The sequence below is a fragment of the Humulus lupulus genome, chromosome 7 (assembly GCF_963169125.1).
Source record: "Humulus lupulus chromosome 7, drHumLupu1.1, whole genome shotgun sequence".
NCBI lineage: Eukaryota > Viridiplantae > Streptophyta > Magnoliopsida > Rosales > Cannabaceae > Humulus > Humulus lupulus.
In genome coordinates, this window is record NC_084799.1 from 1,455,542 (window position 1) to 1,479,837 (window position 24,296).

The window sequence follows — 24,296 nt, forward strand, 5'->3', positions numbered from 1 at the left end:
TCCAAATTACGAACGATACTACACTACAGCACGTTATGTTTACTTGACCCAATAATAACTGCCTTCAAATTAATAAATGTATTAAAAAGTTCTGATTTTTTCTTTTTATTATTAACTATTGGACTTAATTTTATCTTACAAATTTTTGTGATGGATTGTTGGACACAATACAACAATTAAGTGATAAAATATAGATAATAGAAAACAATTTGAATTATGGGTTTCTTGACTTTGTCATCAAAGTGTGTTCTGTTCAATCAGATCTTATTTACAACAATGCTCAGAAGTGCCTGGTACACATTCATTCACCAATCAAAGTATGGTCAAAATCACATTCTGTTTTTTTCTTTTTTACCAAAAGGAAGAATATCAAGCTGCCAAGAAAATGAGAATGTAGCATAACACAAAACAAAACTAGCTTACACCTCCAGATGTTCCTGAGGATTCAGCAACATCTTCCAACTCCAATCCTAATGTTATGCCTACAACTTCTTCTTCAATCCTCTTCCCTCTATCCCTATCCGCTGAACCATCCACTGCCTTGCTCAGTCTCTTCAACCAAATATCATAGTCAACCACGTATGGTGTTCCACAAAGGCTGTCCACATAATCAGCAAATGCCTTTAGGATAGCTGATACCTCTCCCAACTGCTGCTGAATCGACCGCTTAGCCCACGCCCTCTCCCTCCATTGCAATGCAGACTCTATAGAATCCTGCTGCTGCTGCTGCTGCTGGCCACCCCCGCCCCCACTAATGAACAGCAGGAGGTAAACCAGGCTCTCCGCGTCTGATGATGGGCAAAGCTTCCCCTGCTGAAGTGCATGAGATGAAGAGAACTGCAGATTGATGGCAGGGCTATCCCTGTCTTCTAGCACTGCGCGTCCCCATGATATGGGCACGTATCTTACACCCTCCATGTCCACAACTCGGATTATGTTTTCTGGACAAATGTCACCATGCTGCACATTTCCCAGGGCTGCGCTTCTCAGTGCAACCAGACAATCTCTACAACAGCGCACTGCTTCCTCGGAGGAGAAAGAGCCGTCCCTAGCTACCACACATGATAGTGGTTCACCTACTGGAGATGTTACTAGTATTGGAGTCCCACACCATGGATGATCACACCTCCCGCCTGGACTCTCCTTTTTACATGGACCAGAATGGAGAACTCGGCCAGATGAAACTATTTCGGGCAAATATTTGTTTGAACTTCCCTGCTGCTTCAAGATGTTTAGCACTTTTGTTTGTCTTTGTACATGGTACCAAAGACTCATGTCCTCCCAAGAGGGTTCCAATCTGGATGGATGAGCGCCCACATATAGAGCCAACAAATTCATGGGGTGATCAAGAGAAACAGCACTATAGAGAAAATAGTTTCCTCCTATCACAGACTCTTGTATTTGGAAAGTTTTCTGCCCGTGTTGTTGATCATCGAGTAGTATTATCTCACCCTGCTCAAGCTTCAAACGTGATCCTTTCTTCCTGTGAACTAAAGAAGAGTCACCCTGGTCAACTTCAACAATTTCTCCTTGTTGATGATAGTCAGATATCTGTAAGGGAACCAATGCATTCTCGTTTTCAACAGGGCGGCACTCCATCCAACGTTTCTGAAGGCGGAGGCTGTGATTTGAGGCCAAAGAGGTTATAGATTTTCTCGGTGGTCCATTCCATTGGGCAATGGAGTAGAAGGTTGCCAAAACTAGTTGCAGAGTTCCCTGGTCCCCCCAGTTGGGATTTCCTAGTTTGTTCCATATCATGTCCACTGGGGAAACTCTGATTTCAGCATGGTTTTTCATCCACTCAGCCACAGATTCATATGGATTGATTGAGTTCAAGTCGAGTTTCGTAAGATCCCCTCCCAATCTCACCACCCCACCATATCTAGAATCTTGAACCGAAATGAAGATTGTATTGCTGTCTAAACTAATAGTCTTGCTCAAAAACCGTGCAACAAGTATATGAAAACCGTAAAAAATGGCTTCACAAATGACACGAGCAGAAAATTTTAACTCGTTCCCTGACAATATATCCTGTTTGAATAGAACAAACTCCGCCACCTGGTCCCAACGAACATGCGAATCGCTTCCAAGTCTTGACACCAATGCAAAACCACAAAGGTCTCTAAGCCTTCCTTTTGATATTGCCTTGTCCACAGTGTAAAACTTGGAGCCTGGATAACGTGGACAAGATAAAAAGAAAGGGAGTGGTCCTCTTTTGTGCCAAAATGTACGCCACAAGCTAATGGCAATAGCATGAAGAAAGTCTTCCATTGCAAGGTACTCCTCTTCTCTTAGATCATCAGAAACATAAGATGAGCTTGGCATACGGAAGAGTTGTTGAAACAAAACCCCCTCTAGTGCCACATCAAGCTTGCGCAATTCATCAATCATAAAGGGAGAGCTGAAAAAAGGTCCTGCATTGTTTGAATCTGTATATAAATTATCAAAAACCCACTCCTCAATATTCTGTGTGAACAATTCAACGTCATTAAGTTTCTTTCCATAATCTTTTAGCCCCCTGAAGACTCTTCTAGAGGAAGGAACAAACTTGCTTGAAACTGAAGTTCCTGATAGACTATGTGCGGAGATAACTGCATCATGTAGAGCACTATGAGCACTACACACACACACACACACACATATATATATATATATATATATTCTCAAAGAAGATCCAGACTAATATAACATTATAATTTAGAAAGAAAAAAAAACAATGGTGTTCTTTTTTCTTTTTTATGTTATGTCATTGTTTTGGAGTCAAACTTCTTAAAGATGTCTGTCACATATGAAAAAAGTCACATGTTGAGATGCCTAAAATGACATGGTGAAGTTTGTTTATTGGTACAAAGGGTATATAGAAACAACTTTTGGATGTCCATACATCCTCATCATACCGTTGGATAATAGTGTTCACAGCATGTTCTTGTAATGCTTCTTAACTTATCCAATTTCTAAAGCAAAGAGAATAAGAGCAGTCTAGATTAGTTTTTGATCTTATTGCTTAATACAAGGGACTACATTAGCAGAAATGGAGGCAAATAAGATTATTCATTTATTAGAGAGAAGAGCACAATAAATACAAACCACTATTCGTCTTCCTGAAACTTCCATCCAAGCTCCGCTCTGGAGACATGTCCAAATCATTGTGTGGGATACCTAAGAAAATTATGACCATGAGATCCATTTCTAAAAAATTGATAACAAAGAGGCATAGTTTGAATAATTGTTTGCCATACTGAGGCATAATCCTGTGTGTGTAAAAGAGGCATAATCTCACAAATTTATACTACTTGAGCAAGATAAAAAGAGATAATCTTCAAAGGAAAAAGATGGCATTCCATCTCAAGTAATTGAAGGCAACAAACTTTGAAAACAGCTTTAGGCAAATATGGATTGTTGATGATTGAAAATGAATACAAACCAGGCATGAAATTCCTGAAACTGCCATTCAAACTATGGCCAGGGGAAGAATCCAGATCAGCCCGTTGAGAACCTGATGAGTCGAGTTCAAGTCATTTGTATAACTTAATGCAATTATGAAAAATGACAATTCAGCATCAAATTTGGACTAAGCAACAAAAGCATAACATTTCAGTACTTGGGTTGTCTGTGAATGCAATTGATAATGAACTCAGCTAACTGAATTTTACTGACCAAAACCTTTCTCATTCCTCAGTCCTCACAAAATGCCATTCATCTGATTATGCCATCTAAACCAAAAGAATTTTTTTTTCTTTTTCTTTTTCTTTTCCTTAGAAGTAAAACATATACAAAAGGAAGAGAATAGCCGAAGTTTTTACTGTATTTTTCTTCATTGGCCATAGAAAAGGTAAAGCAACAACTAATTCCAAAGATAAACAAGCAATGTAAAGGCACAGAAGGCAGCTGATGTGATATTTACAATATTTAACTTTTTTTTTTTCTAGTTTCACCAAATCAATCTCGAATTTGCAAAAAGAAAAAAGAAAATGCTTGAAGAACAGAAGGGAGTCTGAATTGGAATTGGTGCTGCATAATACAGCAATGCATTGCTTATACAGGAATAGGATTGCACAATCGATCCACAACATGGCAAAATCTTAAGCCATCCATTCATCAAATTCCATGAGTTATTAAGAAAATAACTTAAACCAAAAACGACTCACCTGGCTTCATCGTGTGGAGTCGAGTACAAGAGACAATACCCAGAAGCAGGAGCACGAAATGAGGGAGGATTTGATTCAGAGATGGGGAGCAAGGCCAAGAGTGGCATTGTTCAGAAAATGGTTTTGAGAATGGAACTGGAAACACAATGAGGCAGAGGCAAAGGCATGAATCCGGTGAAAGAAGCAAGATGAGGTAGGAGGAAGAGAAAGAGAATACATAATAGGTGAAAAGAGAGATCTTGAAGCATGGAATGTGATAAAAATGAGGTCTTTTTGTTGATGTTGTACAGCAAAACGACAGCAGGTACAAGTAGTGGCAAAAAAAATAGTAATGGAATGGAATGTGGCTGTAGAAGAGGAAGAAGGAGAAAGAAAAAGAAGGTGGGCAAGGCAAGAGAAAAAGAAAGACCTTTGCTTCTGTTTTTTTAATATATAATATTGAAAGGAAAATGGCTGATGGTTATGGGTTGTTGTTATGTATGGTAATGGTACGGTGGCCCTATGGATTAGAGAAGGAGGCAATGGAATAGAAGATGCAGAAGAAGAAGAAACACAACAAATGGGAATGGGAGAAAAGTGCCAACTAGGCAAGGCAAAGCAGGCTCAGAGAAAGTAGATAGGACCAGACCAGACCCCAGACCACACCAGACCAGACCACCTTTGGGCCCTTACTTAGTCCTCCTCAACTTATTATTATAGCCATAAAAAAACAAAGCATTATTCTTTTGTATTCTCCTGTGGCGCGTACACTACACGCCCTTTTCAATTTCAACAGTAAAGCAGGAATTAAATTTCACTGTGCCTGCCTTCACTCTCATTCACATTAAAATATAACAAATTAATATGTCTCTTTTGAGAGGGAGATGGTGACAATGAGAGATTTCAGTCCTGTCAATTGTCAAGTGTCATACATTATATAATATATTATATGTCTATTAAATTTGCATCATATTGGAGAGGAGAGTTGAGCTGAGGCTGGCTGAGGAGGGTGAGACAGTGGGACTGCCTGACACACTTGTTCTTGGCCAGCTATTTGGCTTTGACCCAACTCATCTCCTTTTTAATTTATTCATCAAACAACAAATTACAAATAACAAAACCTTCTTCTTTCTTTTTTCTTTTTTCTTTATGGGATTTTATTTTACTTTATGATTGTACTTACTTAGCCACATGACATGACCAATAAAAAGACAAATTAGACATGTTTCATTTGTTGTATTGTAATCTAATGCATGTTTATATGAACAATCTCTTTCTTTTGTAAAAAATAAATTTGAACAAAAAATGAAAAAAGACATGGATAGATCAATCATAGATGATGGTGGGTGGCGTGCAAGTCATGGGTTTTTGTTGCAAATCACAATGAAATATGTAATAATGTTAAGCAAAATGGCAGGCATTATTATTATTATTATTATTGTTTACATATGAATTGCCTTTGCTTCTGAGTACCGCAATGAATTTTGACTATTTTTATATAATTATGTTTTTGAGTTTCCAAGTTGACTTAGCTCCACACAACACATATTCTCCATCCATATCTTATGATGATCATAATAACAATAATAATAATAACACTCACAAGTGAACTAGTGATTCATGGGTTGAGCTGAACTAATTTTACTAATTGGGATAACATTACACAACACACATTACTACTATTACTAGTAGAAGCTCGTAGTAACCAAATTAATGATATATGCACCTAAAATATGCACACAAACATTACACACAATGACGTGTCACTGTATTTTAAAACAGTGGATCATAATTTTAATAAATGTGATTGGTTAGGCCAAACTGCCACATCACTGTGTCTAATATTTAAGTGTATATTTTATGTGCACATATCGTTAATCTAATAATAATCACTATTCTCACCATTCAAATTATATAACTATGACATAACACTCAGTAGTAGAAGCTTATAATAATAATCACTATTCTCACCATTCAAATTATATAACTATTAGGATAACATGACATAACACTCATACTCATTCTTAGGCTAAATTTAAAAAAAAAAAAAAAAAACTATGAACAAGCTTTTCTTTTTTTCTTTTTGTGACTTCTGATTTGAAATCAACTCAAAAAAAAAAATTATAGCACCTTGTTGACAGAGAAAGATTTTAACAAACAATTTTTTTAAATGAAATAAAATATAGCTTATAATTAATTTTTCCTCAATTTTGGTAATAGCAATAAACTTTTTTTAATAACATTAAAAAAAAAAACACCATTTACACACTACATAAAATTTGCAATTTTTTTAGTATAAAATTATAATAAAAATATGCCCTTTTTTTCTTTCTATTTCACTAGTTTATCCACAGAGAATACTCTTAATTTTCTTTTAAAAAAAATAAATAAAAGATGTAGGATATCTGAAAAAAAAAATTAAGGAATGTAAGCTATTTAGGCAATTAATTAATATTTAGATTTATGTAAGGGATGTTGGTATTAATTGTTTTGATTTTGAGCCCTTTATATTTATTTTTTACCCAAAAAAAAACCAATATTAATTAATTTATTTATAGTTTGGGAATTGGGATAAAAATTTATTTATGTAAGGGATAAAAATAAATAGAAAGGGGAAAAGAGCAGTCTCAGTAGTAGTTTTTGCATGTTTGGGGGGTCCCAGAGAGAAAAAGAGAAAGATTTGAGATTTGGGAATTTGGATTTGTGGGATTTGGGATTTGGGAATTGGAAGATTTGGGGCAGAAGAAGAAGAAGAAGAAGCATCAGCCATGAATACCAACTTCAATTTCAATCGGAAGAAGAAGATGATGGTCCTCACCGCCGACGAATCGAAGACGCTCTACTCTCTTCTCAGGGCCGACCAACGCCCTCTCCACCACATCGTCTCCGACTTCAGCTCCACCTTCCCCACCACCTCTCTCCCTCACTACATCGCCTGCTTCTCTCTCTCCACTCTCTTACAGGCAAGTCTATTCCTTCTCCTTCCTTTTCATTTTCATTTTCGGCTACCTAGGGTTTCAATTTAGGGTTTTGTTCAACTCGTCTCAGGACAAGAAGATGCTCAACTCGACTCAGCGTTTGATTGCGTTTGCCCTTCTTCATCAATCTTATTCTGCTCAGACTTCTTCTGCGAATCCCTTCCTCACTCTATTTATCACTGTATGTTTCTGATTTTTCCATCTGATCTTATGCTATTTGTGATGAAATGCTCTGCATGTTTTACCATCTTGAATTCAATCTTATTACTAGGCTGCCTGCAATGATGAAACTGAAAAGTACGAGAGGGCATTTCTTCTTCTGCTTTTAAGCTCGGATACCTCCAGTAATGGCAAAGAGGTTTTCATTCTTCGCTTATCTCTTGCAATATGATTGTGTGGATGACAGTAATTGGCACATTTCTATTAAAATTGGATGCCAACATTTAATTGATCAATTGCCTGTGAACACATTGTTATTTCTTTCAGCAAAATTGGCCCTTATATAATGGATGATTAGGAGGCTGTTTAGAGGTAATTAGGCAGCTAATTGTTATGTTGAAGAAAACAACTGGTTGGGGAGGGATTGTGTAGTTTATTTAAATGCACCAAAAGAGTATGTTGCTGATATATTATATGAGTCATAATATACTTGTTCTTATGTCACTATATAATTTGTTGCATTTCTTTTGATATATAGATTGTGGATTTACAGAGGATTTTATTTTTCTTTGCAGTTTCTTAAACAATCTGCTACAGATTACATCAACGGTTTTGATCCCTCAATGCACGTATGTAGTTTTATTTTATTTTTTACAATGCACAATATGTAATAATGTGGCTATGTCACTGGGCGGTCCTGTTGATTTTTTGGTTAATATTCCTTTGTATCAGACATTCCCTCAGCAAGCACAGTTGGAACAGCAATACTGTGACAAACTTAATCCAGAGCCTTATAACTGCCCATTTAAAGATGGTTCAGTTAGAAATATTGTCCCAGACCCCGATGTTCCCGATGGTTGCGATCCTAATTCATCAGAGTATTCCTGCTTTCCTTTCTCCCATTTGTTTTACCTGAAGCTATTTTGCTCAGTAAATTTCACATTTGCAAATATTGACATCAAGGCTCATGTTCTAGGTTTGATTTGCAATGGAGAGACAAACCTAAGATTGGATCTGGTGATAGAGATGAGACAGTTGTGGGGTTCCTGTCAAATCTGTCAATGGAAGGGTTAGGTCCTCATTGGAGCCGGCCTGTTCCACCAAGACTCCCAGTCCAGGCTGGTGAAGTAAGATATTTTTAAGTTAAAAGTAACCCATTTTAGTGCAAACTTTAGTTTTTCGTTTATTGATATATGCATATTGTATTTCAGTTGGTATGGCTAAACCCTGGTGATAATCATGAACTATTATGGGACTATGGTATGTGTGTTGATACTAGCAGAGGAACAGCAGTAAGAGACTTGATCACCAAAGCTTTGAAGGGGCCACTTGTTCCTAACCAACAAGAGGTGCTGATGTACATGTTATGCTATATTTATGCTCATGAGAGAGAGAGAGAGAGAGTGAAATGTCATTCTGGTATATCTTTTTATAGTTAGACATGCATTGACTCAAAGAGGATAGCTCAAACGGTCAAGCATGTTGTTTATATTCAACTTGCATTGTCATTTGCTCTTTTCTATTTTCTTGCAATTATGTGAGATATTCTTGCAAAGAATAACAGAGAGATTAATCTTATTTTTATTATAATAAAATATCTTCACCAGCTTATTACCTTTTCTTATCCAGCAAGTTCTATTGGAATTGGCAAATGACCCCAAGCTTGTATATCATTGCGGACTCACACCAAGAAAGCTACCAGTAAGTGCTTCTGTAGCGTAATTGTTCATTTTCATCATTGGTATCACTTATCTCAAGCCAAGCTCATGTCTCTTGCAGGAACTTGTGGAAAATAATCCTCTTATTGCTGTTGAAGTTCTTACTAAGTTGATAAATTCCCCTGAAATAGCTGAGTACGTATTTGGTACTTTTGTTTTATTTTTATTTTTTTGAGGTGCCTTCTTTCTGGATTTGCTTATTCTGACATATCTTTCTCAAACATAGTTACTTTACAGTGCTTGTCAATATGGACATGAGTCTTCACTCAATGGAGGTTGTGAACAGACTAACAACTGCAGTGGAACTTCCTTCTGAGTTTATACGGATGTACATAACTAATTGTATATCATCCTGTGAGAACATCAAGGTACTTCACCATGCCCTTGTGTTTCTTGGTAGTTTTAACTAAAAATTATGATGAACTTTTACCTTCACTGTCGTCATTATATCATATGCGTGTCTCTTTGTTTGTGTCCAGGACAAATACATGCAGAACAGACTCGTGAGGCTCGTATGCGTTTTTTTGCAGAGCCTTATCAGAAACAATATCATCAATGGTGAGTTTTGTGTTGTTATTAATTGAGAGTCATTGAGTTGTAATAATTTTGTGATTTATGGTTGTCCTTGTTTGGTTGCAGTTAAGGATCTGTTCATCGAAGTTCAAGCATTTTGTATCGAGTTCTCGCGGATTAGAGAAGCAGCAACATTGTTTAGGCTTCTCAAGTCATTGGAATGAGATTTCAGGCTTAGTTTCTTTTCTCTATATTACATTTTGTAGATAATTACAATGTTTTAATTGAATTGAGAGGTCATTTAGTGAAATATTTTGAACTCAAGAATAGTTATTTGCTTTTGTGGTGTTCATTTCTGAAATGTTGTTTGTGAATACACAAGGCTAAGGCAATAATAGAGGAACTTGGTTTCTTTTTTTGCGTGAGTAACTTAAAACAGAGTAAGAAAAATTTGAATTGGGACAATTTGGGTTGGGACTTGGGAGGGAAGGATTAAACCAACAGGTTGTGAAGGAACATTCAAATCTCTCTTTCAATTTGAGGTAGTGTTTAATAATAATAGCATAACTAACAAAATATAATGATACATGTTATATCAAGATAAACTGAGCTAAAAAAATGTCATAAATATATATATAGGCAAATAATTATGTAAACATATAAATAATAATAAGTCAAGAACATGATGAAATTTAATTTATATTAGAATAGCTATTACATCATTTTTCTCTATACAAATAGTCATTTGCAACTAAAAATGAATACAATGACAAAGTTACATGATTAAAGAAAAAAAGAATATGTTTAAAAAGTGACAAAATTAAGAGATAGCTATAATATATAAATAGTTGAAATTTCAAGGTAAATTAATGAGTCAAGTCCAACAATTGTAAATAGATCATTGATCTCATTTCTGTTTTTTTTTTTTTTTGACATATTTTATTTTCAATTACAAATAAAATGATCTTTCTAATTTTTTTTTACCATCACATTAATAAGAAGACCTACAAATAAGCAAAATTTAAAATATTTTTAAAATGATTGTGGTAGATAATAGGTAGACTGAAATCACTATATGAATCAATAATTCTTGATTCTGTATTAAATATAGATATAAAAAGAACAAATGTGAAAATATGAAATAAATCACATTATATATTTTTATTAGTACTTTAAAGTGATTGGTTTTATACCAATCAAAATAAGTTTTTATTATTCATATTTTATAAAATATATTTTTTCATTATTCTTTGAAAAAAAAACTGAGACCTTGTTTTTTATTCCTATTTTTTCTTCTTTTCTTCCATTTTTTATCTTCTTCGATCAATATTTTATTCACGGTAACCGGTTATCACTATCGAAACAATTTTGATTTTTTTTTGTGGTCGTAATCATATGCCACTGTCAATTTTTTTTAGTGATGTATGGTAAAGGGTTACAGCTATAAAAATAATTTTGATTTTCTTAGTAATGTACCATTATCAAAATACCAACTGAATTATACTTGGTTACTTTGTGAGATTTGAAAAAGAAAAATTGATATGAAAAAATTAACTAAATTGATTGTGAAGGTAACTGGTTACAACTAAGTCTACAAAAATATATGAAATAAAAACAGAACCAGTTGTGATGGTACCCACTTGGCCAGGCCAGAAAAAATATAAGATCCAAACAAAAAAATTTAACTGATTATAATCATAACTGGTACAATTAGGTTTGAAATAAAAATCAGATAAAAAAGAAATAGTCATCATGGTACAATGTTTAGTGAGGTGTGAAAACAAAATTAGATCTAGACAAAAGAATCTAAATTAATCGTTATTGTAACTTGTTAAAACTAGGTCTAAAAAAAATCAGATATGAATAAAAATAATCAGGAGTCATAGTACCTGGTTACTTAAATAAATTTTAAAAAAAATAAAAAAATTAAATATGAAGTGTAAAATCATAATTGAAATGGAAAAATAAAAAAATAAGAATAATAAAACTAGATTTGAAGAAGAAGAAGAAGAAGAAAGAAAGAAAGAAAGAAGAAGAACTAGTGGGGTGAAGGTGCGTCGCTGTTGGAGGCATGGGCGGAGATGGTATTGCCGAGGGAGGCCTGAAATAAGGGAATCGACTAGGGGAGGAGAGATGAAGAAATGAGAAAATAGAAAAATATCGTTAGGGAGAGAGGAGTGAGAGAGTTTTGAGTAATTATGTTTATGGTAATTTGTTTTTTATATTTTATAGAATTACCATATTTTAATTTTTTTTTTCAAAACTTTACCATATTTTGTGTAATTATTATTTTTCTCGTAAATATAGTTTCTATATTTATTATTTCTCTAGCTATATTATGACACAAGTCCGCCGTGTTGAGTACTTGAATTGGAACCCATCTTTTATTATTTATTTTTTTAAACATCCTTTATTATTTAATAAATATTATAACACCCAAGCTAAGCTAAAATAGCACCCAATTATGAAGTAAATATTAAATATTTTTACGAAAATATAAATTAAAGAAGACAAAAGTTAAAATAGACTATTCCCTTTTTGTATTTTTACAAACTGAATTGATAACATAAATTAAATTCTTATATAACTGATTTAGGGAAATGGATTTTATTGATAGCTTAATCAAGCAAAAATAATGATAAAAGGTATTATTATAATAAACTCTTTTTGTATTTAAATTTATATTAATTTTGTTCTGACAAAAAAAAAATTATATTAATTTTGTTATTAAGCAAGGAAAATGATGCCCATTACAAATTTGCAATGAATGAAATCTTGTTCATATGCATATTAGATATAGATAGCTTCAACCCTTAAAAAAAAAACCAGTAAAACCCTAAACCACAATTGGAGGTTGCAGCAGCAGAGTGAGTTTGTTCCTTCTCCACTTTTCTGTTCAAATTTTCAAACTTTCTGTCTCTTAAGTGATTTTGGTTTGTGGGTTTCACATTTTAATGCCTCAATTTGTTATTAATAGTACAAATTTTCGAATCGATCAGAGTTAGTAGGTTGAAAGAGGGGAGGGGATTATACCATGTCCGCTGATCCTCGAGGTGCTTTCATGGATGAAGATGCGTCTTCAGGGGGCTCTGGAGACGACGCAAACAAACGCCTTCAGCCCGGAGGCCGTCGCAAGAGAAGTCGCAAGGCTACTGGGGATGCCATAGTCGATGCTATGCTACAGATAGCTTCAGCTTCCAAGATGAGAGCAGCTGCAATCATGAAGAACAACGAGGACGACCCTTTCTCCATAACCAAATGCATCAAGGTTTTGGATGAGATGCAAGGTCTTGATCAGAGAATCTACTTTTTTGCTTTGGATTTATTTGAAAATCCCAATGCCAGAGAAACTTTCATCTCCCTTAAACCTGAAAAACGCTTCCCTTGGTTGCAGAAAAAGTCCATTGCTTCCTCTCCTGTTCTACCTGATTAAATATCTCTCTTGCTTTGCTTTGCTTTGTTTTGTACTTAAATCGGTTTTTATTTCTAATGATGACGTTATTGTTATGCCCTTTTGCTTCATTTCATTGTTTTCGACATATGCTGCTGATTTCAGTTTTGGGTTTTTCTAGTTTTTGTTTTCTTGTTACTGAAAAGCCATAAAACCATAGAGCCATTAGCCATACCAAGCAAAGCAAATGCCCTCTTTGTCTATATAAATAAATAAATGAAGGCACTGCAATCTTGTAGAGTACATAAATCTTATTTGTGCAGATATGTCAGCTGGCAGGGATGATTTTGACTTAGAGTTGGATGAGATGGAATTGATTGCAGCCGCCGCAGGCTTCTATTACTATAACACCATCACAACTCAACCTTGTCGTAGTTTATCACCCACCAGAGGCTGTGGATTCATGACTGAAGTGCTAAATGGTCATGAAGATCTTTGTAGGGAGATGTTTCGAATGGACAAAAGTGTATTTCAAAACCTCTGCAACGCTCTTCGCCAAAAAGCCATGTTACGAGACACTGCTGGTGTTATGATAGAGGAGCAGCTCGGAATCTTCTTGAACATTATAGGCCATAATGAGCGCAACCGGGTTGTCCAAGAGCGGTTTCAACACTCAGGCGAAACCATTAGTCGCCATTTTAACAATGTATTGAAGGCAGTCAAGTCAATGTCCCGAGAGTTCTTACAACCACCACCTCTCAACACTCCTTCGGAAATTCTAGATAACCATAGATTTTACCCCTATTTCCAGGTTTTGATTCAAACAGTTGGTTCATTTCTTTTGTTTTTGTATAGAAAGTTATCTTTGATTGATCAAGCTTATCTTTATCCAGGACTGCATTGGAGTTATTGATGGAATGCACATCCCTGCCCATGTCCCAGCCAAGGATCAATCTCGTTTTCGCAACAGAAAAGGTGTTCTTTCTCAGAATGTGTTGGCTGCTTGCACATTTGACTTACAGTTCATATTCATTTACCCTGGTTGGGAAGGCTCGGCTGCTGATGCCCGCGTATTGAGGGCCGTTCTTGATGATCCGGATCAAAACTTTCCTCAAATTCCACAAGGTTTAATGTCGTAACACACCACTTTACCTGCTTTGATCAGTTTATATAGTATATATTGCACAAAAGAAAGAGAAAGACAAACTTATTTGATAGTTACATGTGTTTAGGGAAATATTACCTGGTTGACATGGGATACTCAAATATGGAAGGGTTCATTGCTCCGTACGAGGGAGTCCGGCATCACCTTCATGAATTCAGAGGTGCTAATCAGTTGCCTAGAAATGCAAAGGAGCTATTCAATCACAGGCACTCGTCCCTAAGGAACGCCATTCACAAGTCGTTTCATGTGTTGAAGACTCGGTTTCCGATTCTCAAACTCGCTCCTCAGTACGCGTTTCACATTCAAAGGGACGTAGTTATAGCTGCCTGTGCTTTACACAACTTCATCCGCCGCGAGGAGAAAGACAAGGATTGGTTGTTCTCCAGTGTGGAAGGGATAAAATTGGATGTGTTGCCTGATATTCTTGATGAACAGCCTGAAATTCAGTTGGCTTCTTCAATACAAGAACAAGTTGCCTTCTCAGTAAGAGATTCAATAGCTGCAGCAATGTGGGATGACTACATAAATAAATGGGATGAATGGTGATCCAATGCCTCTTTCTTTTTCATTTTCTAAGTTGTTATCTTCTGAAGAGACGATGATTCTAGTCATGTTTAAAATTAATCATATACAAAGATGAAAATCGATAGGGGCTTTGGCTTTTGTAAGAAAGAGATATTTAATTTTTGATTCATTTTCAAATTATCATGGGTATTTTGTCCCAATTCACACTGATTTGATAGGTCAATCCAATCCAATTCTTGAAGTGTTACAACAATATTTGCTTTGCTCTCTATACATTTTGGCAACCATCTTCATCGATGGAGTTGGTGGGGTCAGACTAACATTTTCCATAGATTTATAGATAATGGACTTGCGTACAATTACATCAAATTCTAAACAAATAAATAATAAATAAAAAAAAAGGGTTTATTCTATCCGTACATCAAATCTGGGTGGGTACAACAAATTACACAAACGAAAGAGTAGATATGGTTAGCTAATTCATAGAAAGAAAATGCACCCGTGCGAGTGTGTACTCCTTTCCAGCAATCCAAACACCAGTTTGTGACCACTGAACATCTTCCCAGTCAAGATTCTCCTCCAATACCTGAACACATGCATCATTTCATTTTCATTTGATGAATATATACATATATATATGGCCATTGTAATTTTGTACAAAAAACTAATGGTGTGATTTCGAGTAGTTAGTAGTAGTAGTAGTCGTACCTCCACATACTCAAGGGGCAGTGGAATCCCTACCGAACGCATTACTTTCTGGGGAAGAGGCTTCTTACAACGAGACCATCGAAATGCATCAATGACAATGCTTTCACTGTCACTTCTTTCACCATTTGCAGAATGTGAATGGTGATTTTGGGACTTCTCTGAATCGGGTTCGTGTGACTGAGATGACTGCATAGCTCTCACCATCTTCTCTCCGGTGAAACATAGCTCATACCTAAATACGATACGATAATAGAGGATAAGAAACTAACTGATACTTGTAAGAAGCAGAATTTAATCTAATGTCAGGATAAGAATTATAACCTGCATGAATGTGTCTCCAAGTACAATACTTCTCCCTTCTTCAAACGTGCAGATGTATACAGTGGTTTTTTCAGACCCTTATCTGCAACTATGCTTATACTGTACTTGATCCTAGCAAGACAAAATGCATTGTTTCGGATCAGATATAACTGTTGCCTTTGGTGTTTTGAGTTATAACTTCACATAAATTCAACAGATATTCTTATATAGATTACAGATAATCAAAACGAGACTTGCTTACCAAGGCTCATTGCAGAGGTTGTATTGAATTGTAACTTCTCGCACAAATCTCTGTTGTCGCAATGCATTCTAAAGAATGAAAACCATAATGTGAGCCAAAAGATACAGAAACATATCGGTGCTTGCACACTGTGTATGACAAGGTCAACAGCATCTGAATAACATTGCAATCTTCATACACATAGTCAAAGTGAAGCGTGCCTTCCAGAGTTTAAAACTCACAATACATAATTACTTGCCAAATACTCCGCAGATAACAAAATGATCACTCTAAATTGAATTTAAATGAGAAGACCCTAACTTAATAGTATATGCCCATATTATACATTGTTCAGAACCTGCTAATCTACTGTAACCAAACGAACATGGTCATCCACCCAACTCAACAACTTTTCAGAAACATACAGCAATAATTTAACATTCACCAATCAGTAAGGCTGAATTATGTTAGGAAGTGATTTAGAAACAGAAAAGACGGTTACTGGTTAGTTGGGTGGGAAGCTTAGTCAGTTAGAATTCTGTTGACTGCTATGATTGTAAACAGAGTGGGAAACAGAAAGAGAAGGCAAAGAAGAATTTATGACAAGAAAGACATGTTTCAACATAAAACCCAAAATTGAGCTGAGAATAAGATGTCAAGTAATACCGAAGCTGCAGCCCTTGTAGTCATCGTCCGCTCTACAGCCACAGGAGCAAGGGTTGGCTCCACAGTAGATGTATGTGTAAGACAAGGCTCAAGATCAATGGTTCCACCACCTTTCTGAAAATTTTAATGGTAAGAAGATACATTGATTATAACCCAGTGGTACCATGGTAAATCAATAATCAGGAATTTAAGTATCTTACAAGTTTAAACATTTGGGAGTTAAAAAGAACCCATAATAAATCCTGATTTATAATTTTTTAATAAAATGGAATAGAATATAAAACTCTACAACAATCAATAACTTGTCAAAAGACACTAATAAGAAAATTAACTTTCAACTGTTAGCACCTTCACAATGCAGCACCTTTCAACACGGTAGCTACAACCAATTGCTGCTCCCCAGGCACGAGAACGAACGTTGTTTCTCAAGGTAGATACATAACCTAATATAAGTGCTAGAATTAGAGTAAACAACGAATGTATACACAAGAATGTAACCAAAACGGCAATAGCTGAGAGTGAAAAAATGGTGGCAAGGTGTTTGGTAAATAGTAACTACAAAATGTAATTTTCCATGCTACAATTCTCCAAGAATGTGCATGGTGACCATATATTGGATAGACAAAGAAAGGGCTCTTTGCCAATGGAGAGGACCTAGCAAAATAAAAAGGTATCTAAATCAAGATTCTACCTTCAAGTCTTCTAGATTTAGGATGTTGACTTGTGATTTATATTAAAAACAGTTTCCAACTAGTTCTTCGTTAAATCTGATAATTGGAGCTCCAATGTTAAGTGACTAATATAGGATTAAAAAGTAGCAGCTTAAAACTTAATCGTGAGTGGAAGTCTCCAAATTATATATGTGTGTGTGATACCACATAGACCCTATACAAATAGAGAAGAAAACAAAACAGGTTTGAAACACAAAACAAAAGAATAAAAGTAGGTGGAAACAAATAAAACAATCCAATTAGAAGGTACAGTGTGGCAAAAATGAAAAAGATTGGATCATTGGCAAAGGGCTACAAGTAATAAAAAGTTAACGTGCATAAACATCAAGTACAGCTAAATCCTACTTACAATCTTGAGGAGGTAGCACCCTGATAGTAGCACGCAACTCCTGTATAGCAGAAGGAGGAGGAGAAGCTGTGGGGCGGCAGTAGCCAGTATGCATGAGAACTGGAATACGTAATAGTGATATTAGTACTAGACTATTAGTTTTCTCCATACCACCAAGGTCTTACACACTGTTAGTATAAATTAATTTCAATTATTACATGACATACCAGCCACAAGATCCGAGTCATCTGTGTATATATCTGTCCCCCATAGCTGGCCCCCTCTGACCTGCACATAATGGCATTTAAAAAAAATCATAAAGAAATAACCAAAATTTGCAACAACATCAATAAAAAATTCCCCATATCAAAAAGCAGATCTTACTTGGCGATTTGTGGCAGTGACATGCTCAGCTGGTATCCGTATTTCAAGTGTAGGTCCACTGCTTGAGCTTTCCCCATTCTTTTCAGTTTGTGATGCTTCATACTCCTTCCACAGCCTTATCAATTCTTGCATACATTCACCGACTTTATAGACAACGGAGGAAACCTCAGCTTTTCCTGTAACTGCAAGCAGCTCAAGAGGCATGTAAAGAATACTAACACCAAAAACACAAGATATGGTAGAATTTGGTGTCCAAATAAGCAAACTAATAAAAGCCTAGGTCATTTAGGCAATACTTCATTGGGTATAAGTATAACCTTAATAGGGATGAACAACCAAATTATAATATCCTGACACTCCTAAAAGCTAATTTGAAAAGTGGTAATAGTCAATAATGGTTGACAATTGAATATTTTTATCAACTTTTGGACACCACTATATATATTTTTAAGTACAAGTTGTGATTAAATTTACCCATTTTCACCATCTATAATCAGCCTGATGTTTTCAGAATCTGTAGTCTAATACCACTAAAGAACTAATAATGTTGTTTGTTCACTATTTAAGGTCTCTATCCAGACCTTTTGCATATCCACTAACACACACAGATTGCAAAGGTAAAACAGGAATTTCACCAGGGCAGCATTTCCTCTGAAAATATGGCAAACTTAAAAGCTCCATATAATGTAATTGATTATGATAACTCACCTTGAGATCTGCCACAAAAAAAAATAAAAGAGATCATTAAAAATATGCACCAAAAAAAGGAAGAAAGAAAAGAACTTGACCTGTACAATAAACAGCATAAAAATATATACTTTTGATTTCCTTTAACCTTTGAAAAATAAAATAATGTACCAAAGCTTCTATTTCCTGGTCCACCCTATCATATAACCTTATCCTAATCCAGTTTTAAAAAATATGTCTAATCCCCATAATCCATGTTATAAAGACAGTGATAAATATGCAATTAAAATGTATTCTAGATGTCATCTTCAAATTGAATACTTATGAATTATTTTCTTTACATAGCAATGCCAAAGTGTATCCTCAAAGGCAAGAAGCTATAAGGAACAAGTACGATATAGAAACCAGACTATGAAGCTATAGTCCTAACTTAAAAGTTGATAGTTTTAAGTATGCTTAACAGAAAATCCTCATGCCTATTCCCATTTCAGTAAAGAACACAAATTTAATCAGCAACCTAAAGACAATTGCAAATGAACAAATAAATAAAGACAAGGGAAAGGAAGTACGACATACCCTTCATGATCTTGAGTACGATTCCTAAAACGGGGCTCACGGTTTGTAACTTGAGGACTAACCCTCGACCGTTGCATCCTTTTACGCTGTTGAACTCCATAATTATTATAAACTTCTCTTTCCCGTTCAACAGTCCCTTCAGCATCTGCACATCCATCATCTGATTCTTTTTCAAATCCCCTGTTGCGCCTTTCAGGTCTATCTCCCTCTCCATCACCATCTCGTTCTTTCTTTCTGTCTCTAGATTCTTTCTCTGCAGTTTTCCAGCTCTCAGATTCTTTATGTTTCTTTTCTGACAATAGATTATCCGGCTCTGGCAATCTGTTGGATCCTCCATCCCCTACATCTTTGTCGGTACTCTCTTTGTCTACTCCAGCCCACAAGTCCCTCTTAACAGGGTCCTTTTCCCTTTCTTTTACTCTTTCCTTATCTTTGGTAGGATCCTTCCTCTCCCACCTCTCTGCATCTCTTTCCTCCTTTGCTGAGTCTTTTACGTCATTACTGGTATTAGCAACTTGCATAGAATTAGCAACTTGCATAGTACTCCTACGATCAACCCTTTCCTTCTCCCTTTCCCCCCAATCCCGGTACTTGACATTCATATCTTTCCTTTTCCTATCCCTGTCCTTCGATTTGTCATCGAATTTGTTCTCTCCAACAGCCTCGTGGGGTTCAACATGATCCCTTTCCTCAGTTGTAGAGACTTCCTTTCCAAGCTCAGCATGGCCTTGACTGATAGCACGTGATATCCAGGGATCCGTAGCTGCAAGAGGGTGGGCATCAGAAAATCTTTTTCCTCTTTGATATTCTTTTGAATCTTTCCAATTCAAGTGTGTGGTAGAGACAGCATAAGCATCCTTGTCTGTCTTTGCTTCACTCTTCACATCCTCCCTGTCATGTTTCAACTCTTTATTGTCATGCCTTGAATCCTTGGAGTCAAGCTTGTCTCTTTCTCTGTCTCTGTCTCTGTCCCTGTCCCTGTCCCTGTCCCTGTCCTCAGGGAGATAAGGATTAAGAATGGGAGTGGGAGAGGGAGTTGGAGTGGGATTGAGACTGGGAACGGTAATGGGGTTGGGGTTGGGGTTGGGGCTGGGACTGGGATTGGGACTAGGACTGGGGCTGGGACTGAGACTGGGATTGGGATTAGGATTGGGATTGAGAATGGGGTTGGGGTTGGAGCTGAGATTGTCTACATGGGCTTGGGCTTCGGATAGATATCGATAAAGGGGGGACGATCTCCTCTCAAGATCGCGAGCTTCTGTGCGAATCTTGTGAGGGATATCATAGGGCGTGGGATGATATGCAGCAGTGGAATCATCATGGGAATATTTCGAAGAAGAAGAGTGAGTAGTTTCTTCGTGAGATCTTTTAGCTGCGCCGCTCATACTATAATCTTATATATTAAAACAATAAACAATGAACGAACGATCCAATTCCAAAGCAGCATGCATTTGACGTTCGCAACCAAACCCTAGCCAAACCAAAAAATGCGTTCATATTCACAATCATACCAATATTCAAACTCATATTCGCACATACAGATACAGCTCCTCCAAATTAGAACATAAAAACCCTAAAGCAACTGCAGAAAAGAGAGAAAGAGCTTACTTGAGTTGCAGAACAAGGAGTATGGAGATTGAAGGAGATGCCTTATCTTCTTGTTCTTCTTGTTGTTGGTTCGTTCGTGCGTTCAGAGAGGTCTCTCCTTCGAGTTTGGTAAATTGAATTCAGTTGTTCCGTTGCAGTGGTTCATTTGATGAAGATTGCCCTGAGCACACTGCAATTCCTTAAACTTATTATTAATTTTTTTTTGTTTCTTCCTATAATAATCACAACAACAAGGCCCACGGCCCATTAGAGTAACATATTTCCTTAAACGACAACGTAAATCTGATAAGTGAGTATTTATCCCTTTTATATCTACTTGCTAGTACTAGTTCAAGGGCATGCCTTGTCTTTTCTATAAAAAGATAATAGTTTTTTTTTTTATTTCTAAAAATATATATGTATTAAGGGTAACAAAATTTATACTGAATCGCCATAGTGTTTTATTTTGAATATTAAAATATTTTAAATATTATGGATCTCTCATCTGGTTGAATATATGTGGTTGATTCAAAAAACTTGCCACGTAGATATATGTGCACTATTACTGATTTTCGTAAAATTTTTGTTTTTGAATTTTTTAAATACAAAAATGAAAAAAAAAAATTTGTTTCTTTATTTTTAAAAAATTAAAATATATTTGGTAACTATTTTTGTTTTTTGTTTTTAAAAATAATAAATAATAAATTATTTTGATAATTTTTATTTTTATTTTTTGTTTAACAATATAAAATGAGATGTTGATTTGAAGAAAATAAGTAAAAAAAACAAAAAGTCGAAATGGTTTAGAAAAATTATAAAAGTGAAAAAAAATTATTTAATAAATTTTTAAAAATAATAAATAAAAATATAATTACTAAACACTATTTTATGTTTAATTTTCAAAATTTTAATTAATTAAATAAAAAAACTATTTTTGTAAGTGTTACTAAACAACTCAGGTTGTGTCTGGTTAAATTTTTGTTTACCATAAAAATATACTATTTTTGTGTTTGGTAAAATATGGTAAAATTTACCAAACAAAAAATATGGTAACCTCTGTTATTACCATATTTTTTCTTTTGATTAGTGTTTTTTTTGTTTAATTTTTATATACATCTCTTTCTCTTTTCATGTCAGTTGCATTTTATAATGTTATTCATAAATTGATTTAGCATGTCTTTGGCTAGGTGAAAAGCTTTTTTGGACCCAAAAAATACTTCCAATTTTTTTTGTAATATCTTTCCCTTAATGATTTAGTCTATTCAAACAAACAAAAATGTAATGTGTTGGTACTTATTTTGTATGCACGTATCATTACCCTAAATATTAAGCATGTTTGTGACAGTACGAAAATGCCTTTAGTACATAGGTATTTTTATACAACTTATTATTAGAGAATATATTATATTCAATGGGAATAGAGAAACCAAAATACAACTTTAAGTAAAATAATACAAAAAACAAGATGATAGAAAAATAAGTGTTACAATTTTTTTGCTCAAAATATAAGTGAATAGAAAGGTGTAGAAGAAGAATATTACAAACTCAAAACAATGATAATACAAGTAAAATACAAACAACAAGATCAAAAGAAAGAAAGTAACAATAATAAGAATACAAACTCTCACATAATCAAAGTGTAGAGTAGTGAGAATCACCAACTTGAACAAGATTCAAAACCTTTGTCCAAAACTTATTTCCTCATATTCTCCAAGCACTAAGGGATCTCTCAAGGAAATAGCTCTCTGGAATTATCAAGTATCTATGATGTATTTTCCAGCCAAATACTTTCTAGATAGAAAATTGTGTGTCTTATAAGTGAGCATTATGCTTATATTTATAGAGTTTGAGATACCCTTTGAATTTTAAATTCCACAAACCCCCATGGCTCTTACCAATGTTTAATTTGATATTTATGGAATCAAAATTGAGATTTAAGAGTTATATAGGATGTTAAAACCGTTCAAATTGGAAAAAAACTGAAAAGTGAAATTGGATGTCAGTCTCACTGGCCACGACCAGTAGTATCAGTTGTCGCAGCCACTATTCCCTGTCCTCCAAGCCGCAGCCAGGGAATATCAATGGTCGCGGCCATAGGCCATTTTCAACACATATTTTTTCAGTTTTTCCAAAACATCCCAAAATTTTCCCGCATAACTTTGTAACCTCCATACATCTAATGTAAGTTAAAAACCATAATTTATAATGACTTTGTGAAATCCAAACTCAAATGTGTTACACACAATCTACACATTATTGGATAATATTTAGAAGTTACAAATTTATAACTATTTTTGTAACTCCAAAATATATCACATTTGGACACACACATGCATCTAATTTTGTAACTCTAAAAAATATATATTACAAAATGTGACAAATTACATTTTTTTTCACATTATTTAATTTAATATTATATTATTTAAATAATATAACATTAATAAGACAAAAAGTGTATAGTGACTTCACCTATCATTAATGTAGCAGGTAGCACATAGTGCTGAGCGGGTGAGCCTTTCGCACGCACATTGTACTTATGTTAGAACTTTGCTTTATGGAATTAACTTGCTATTTCCTTGAAACACTACCGTTATTTTTGACTATGTTCCTAAAGTATTGAGTTCTTACAAGTTGTCTATGTGAGCATGTTGAGCATCGGTCGGTTTGATATGTTTTATTATTATTATTATTATTATTATTTTGAAATGATTTTATATTTTTTTGGACTCTGTGTTTTGTCTCATTACTTGTTTGGATCCTGTATTTTGACAAATTACTTTTTGGACCCTATATTTTGTAAAATGATTAAAATAGAACCCTAAACTCAATTTTAATAAAGAAAAAATTGAATATAACAACACAGTTTTTAAGCAGAATGATTTTATTTTTATTCTGAATTGTTAGTTTGATAAATTATTTGTAATTTTAGTTGAGAAAACATTGACCGAAATTGGATTTAGGGTTCTATTTTAACAATTTTACAAAACATAGGGTTCAAAAAGTAAATTGTCAAAACACAGGGTCAAAACAGGTAATGGGAAAAAACATAGGGTCCAAAAAAGTATAAAACATTTTGAAATTCAAAATTCGGTTTTCAATTCGAATTGGTGCGATCCAAAAGTCAACCGACCAATGTATCGCATGACTCAGACCTGGAGTGCCGCCGGAGAGGGAAGACGCATGGAGATCCATGAGATTTGTCTCATGAATCGTCTTCTCACATAAGCCTTTTTCGTAACGAGATTGATTTTATGAGATGTTCACGCATGAATGTAAATGAGTTGTATATCTTACTAGATGCATATCCTAACTTATGAAAACTCAATTATTGTGGAAATACAATTCTTACTTTATATAATTTGAATGTGTTCTTTTTTATGACTAATTATACATCTAATTTAAAAATTTATTAACGATTTAAATTTGTACAATTCTATTACACTTGCAGCATCACACTGAAAAAAAAAAGGGCAAACCAACAAAAAAGAATCAAAACCTCAAAACTCGAAAAA

General features: G+C 34.8%; 4 protein-coding genes across 7 annotated transcripts; 2 read left to right on the top strand and 2 right to left on the bottom strand.

Moving 5' to 3' along the window:
* Positions 1-187: 187 nt before the first annotated feature.
* On the bottom strand, positions 188-4,783 carry LOC133790211 (uncharacterized). Of its 2 annotated transcripts, XM_062227750.1 has the most exons (4): positions 4,149-4,783; positions 3,425-3,496; positions 3,088-3,159; positions 188-2,591 (listed from the first exon to the last, which is right to left on the bottom strand). In XM_062227750.1, the coding sequence occupies exons 1-4, from the start codon at positions 4,156-4,158 to the stop codon at positions 415-417; spliced, it is 2,331 nt and encodes a 776-aa protein (XP_062083734.1). In that variant the 5' UTR covers positions 4,159-4,783; the 3' UTR covers positions 188-414. The 2 variants fall into 2 exon arrangements, with proteins under 2 accessions (XP_062083734.1, XP_062083735.1); XM_062227751.1 differs by lacking the exon at positions 3,425-3,496.
* A 2,029-nt stretch (positions 4,784-6,812) lies between these two features.
* On the top strand, positions 6,813-9,847 carry LOC133790213 (uncharacterized). 2 transcript variants are annotated; one of them, XM_062227752.1, is made up of 12 exons: positions 6,814-7,090; positions 7,176-7,286; positions 7,377-7,463; positions 7,840-7,893; positions 7,997-8,142; positions 8,241-8,391; positions 8,476-8,613; positions 8,894-8,965; positions 9,044-9,117; positions 9,209-9,350; positions 9,462-9,540; positions 9,622-9,847. In XM_062227752.1, exons 1-12 carry the CDS (start codon positions 6,896-6,898, stop codon positions 9,717-9,719), a joined length of 1,347 nt encoding a protein of 448 aa, XP_062083736.1. In that variant the 5' UTR covers positions 6,814-6,895; the 3' UTR covers positions 9,720-9,847. The 2 variants fall into 2 exon arrangements, 1 of the variants encoding a protein (XP_062083736.1); XR_009873951.1 differs by lacking the exon at positions 9,622-9,847 and having other exon boundaries at positions 6,813-7,090; positions 9,220-9,350; positions 9,462-9,491.
* Positions 9,848-12,205: 2,358 nt separating this feature from the next.
* LOC133790214 (uncharacterized) lies at positions 12,206-14,817 on the top strand. 2 transcript variants are annotated; one of them, XM_062227753.1, is made up of 5 exons: positions 12,206-12,362; positions 12,495-12,782; positions 13,210-13,697; positions 13,780-14,011; positions 14,119-14,817. In XM_062227753.1, the coding sequence occupies exons 2-5, from the start codon at positions 12,530-12,532 to the stop codon at positions 14,595-14,597; spliced, it is 1,452 nt and encodes a 483-aa protein (XP_062083737.1). In that variant the 5' UTR covers positions 12,206-12,362; positions 12,495-12,529; the 3' UTR covers positions 14,598-14,817. The 2 variants fall into 2 exon arrangements, with proteins under 2 accessions (XP_062083737.1, XP_062083738.1); XM_062227754.1 differs by having other exon boundaries at positions 12,228-12,362; positions 12,473-12,782.
* Positions 14,818-14,887: 70 nt separating this feature from the next.
* Positions 14,888-20,998, bottom strand: LOC133790215 (uncharacterized). Its single transcript, XM_062227756.1, has 12 exons — positions 20,806-20,998; positions 19,198-20,668; positions 18,643-18,650; positions 17,935-18,110; positions 17,778-17,838; positions 17,572-17,670; positions 16,840-16,934; positions 16,492-16,605; positions 15,847-15,914; positions 15,606-15,716; positions 15,285-15,516; positions 14,888-15,162 (listed from the first exon to the last, which is right to left on the bottom strand). The coding sequence occupies exons 2-12, from the start codon at positions 20,580-20,582 to the stop codon at positions 15,052-15,054; spliced, it is 2,460 nt and encodes an 819-aa protein (XP_062083740.1). The 5' UTR covers positions 20,583-20,668; positions 20,806-20,998; the 3' UTR covers positions 14,888-15,051.
* Positions 20,999-24,296: the final 3,298 nt, after the last annotated feature.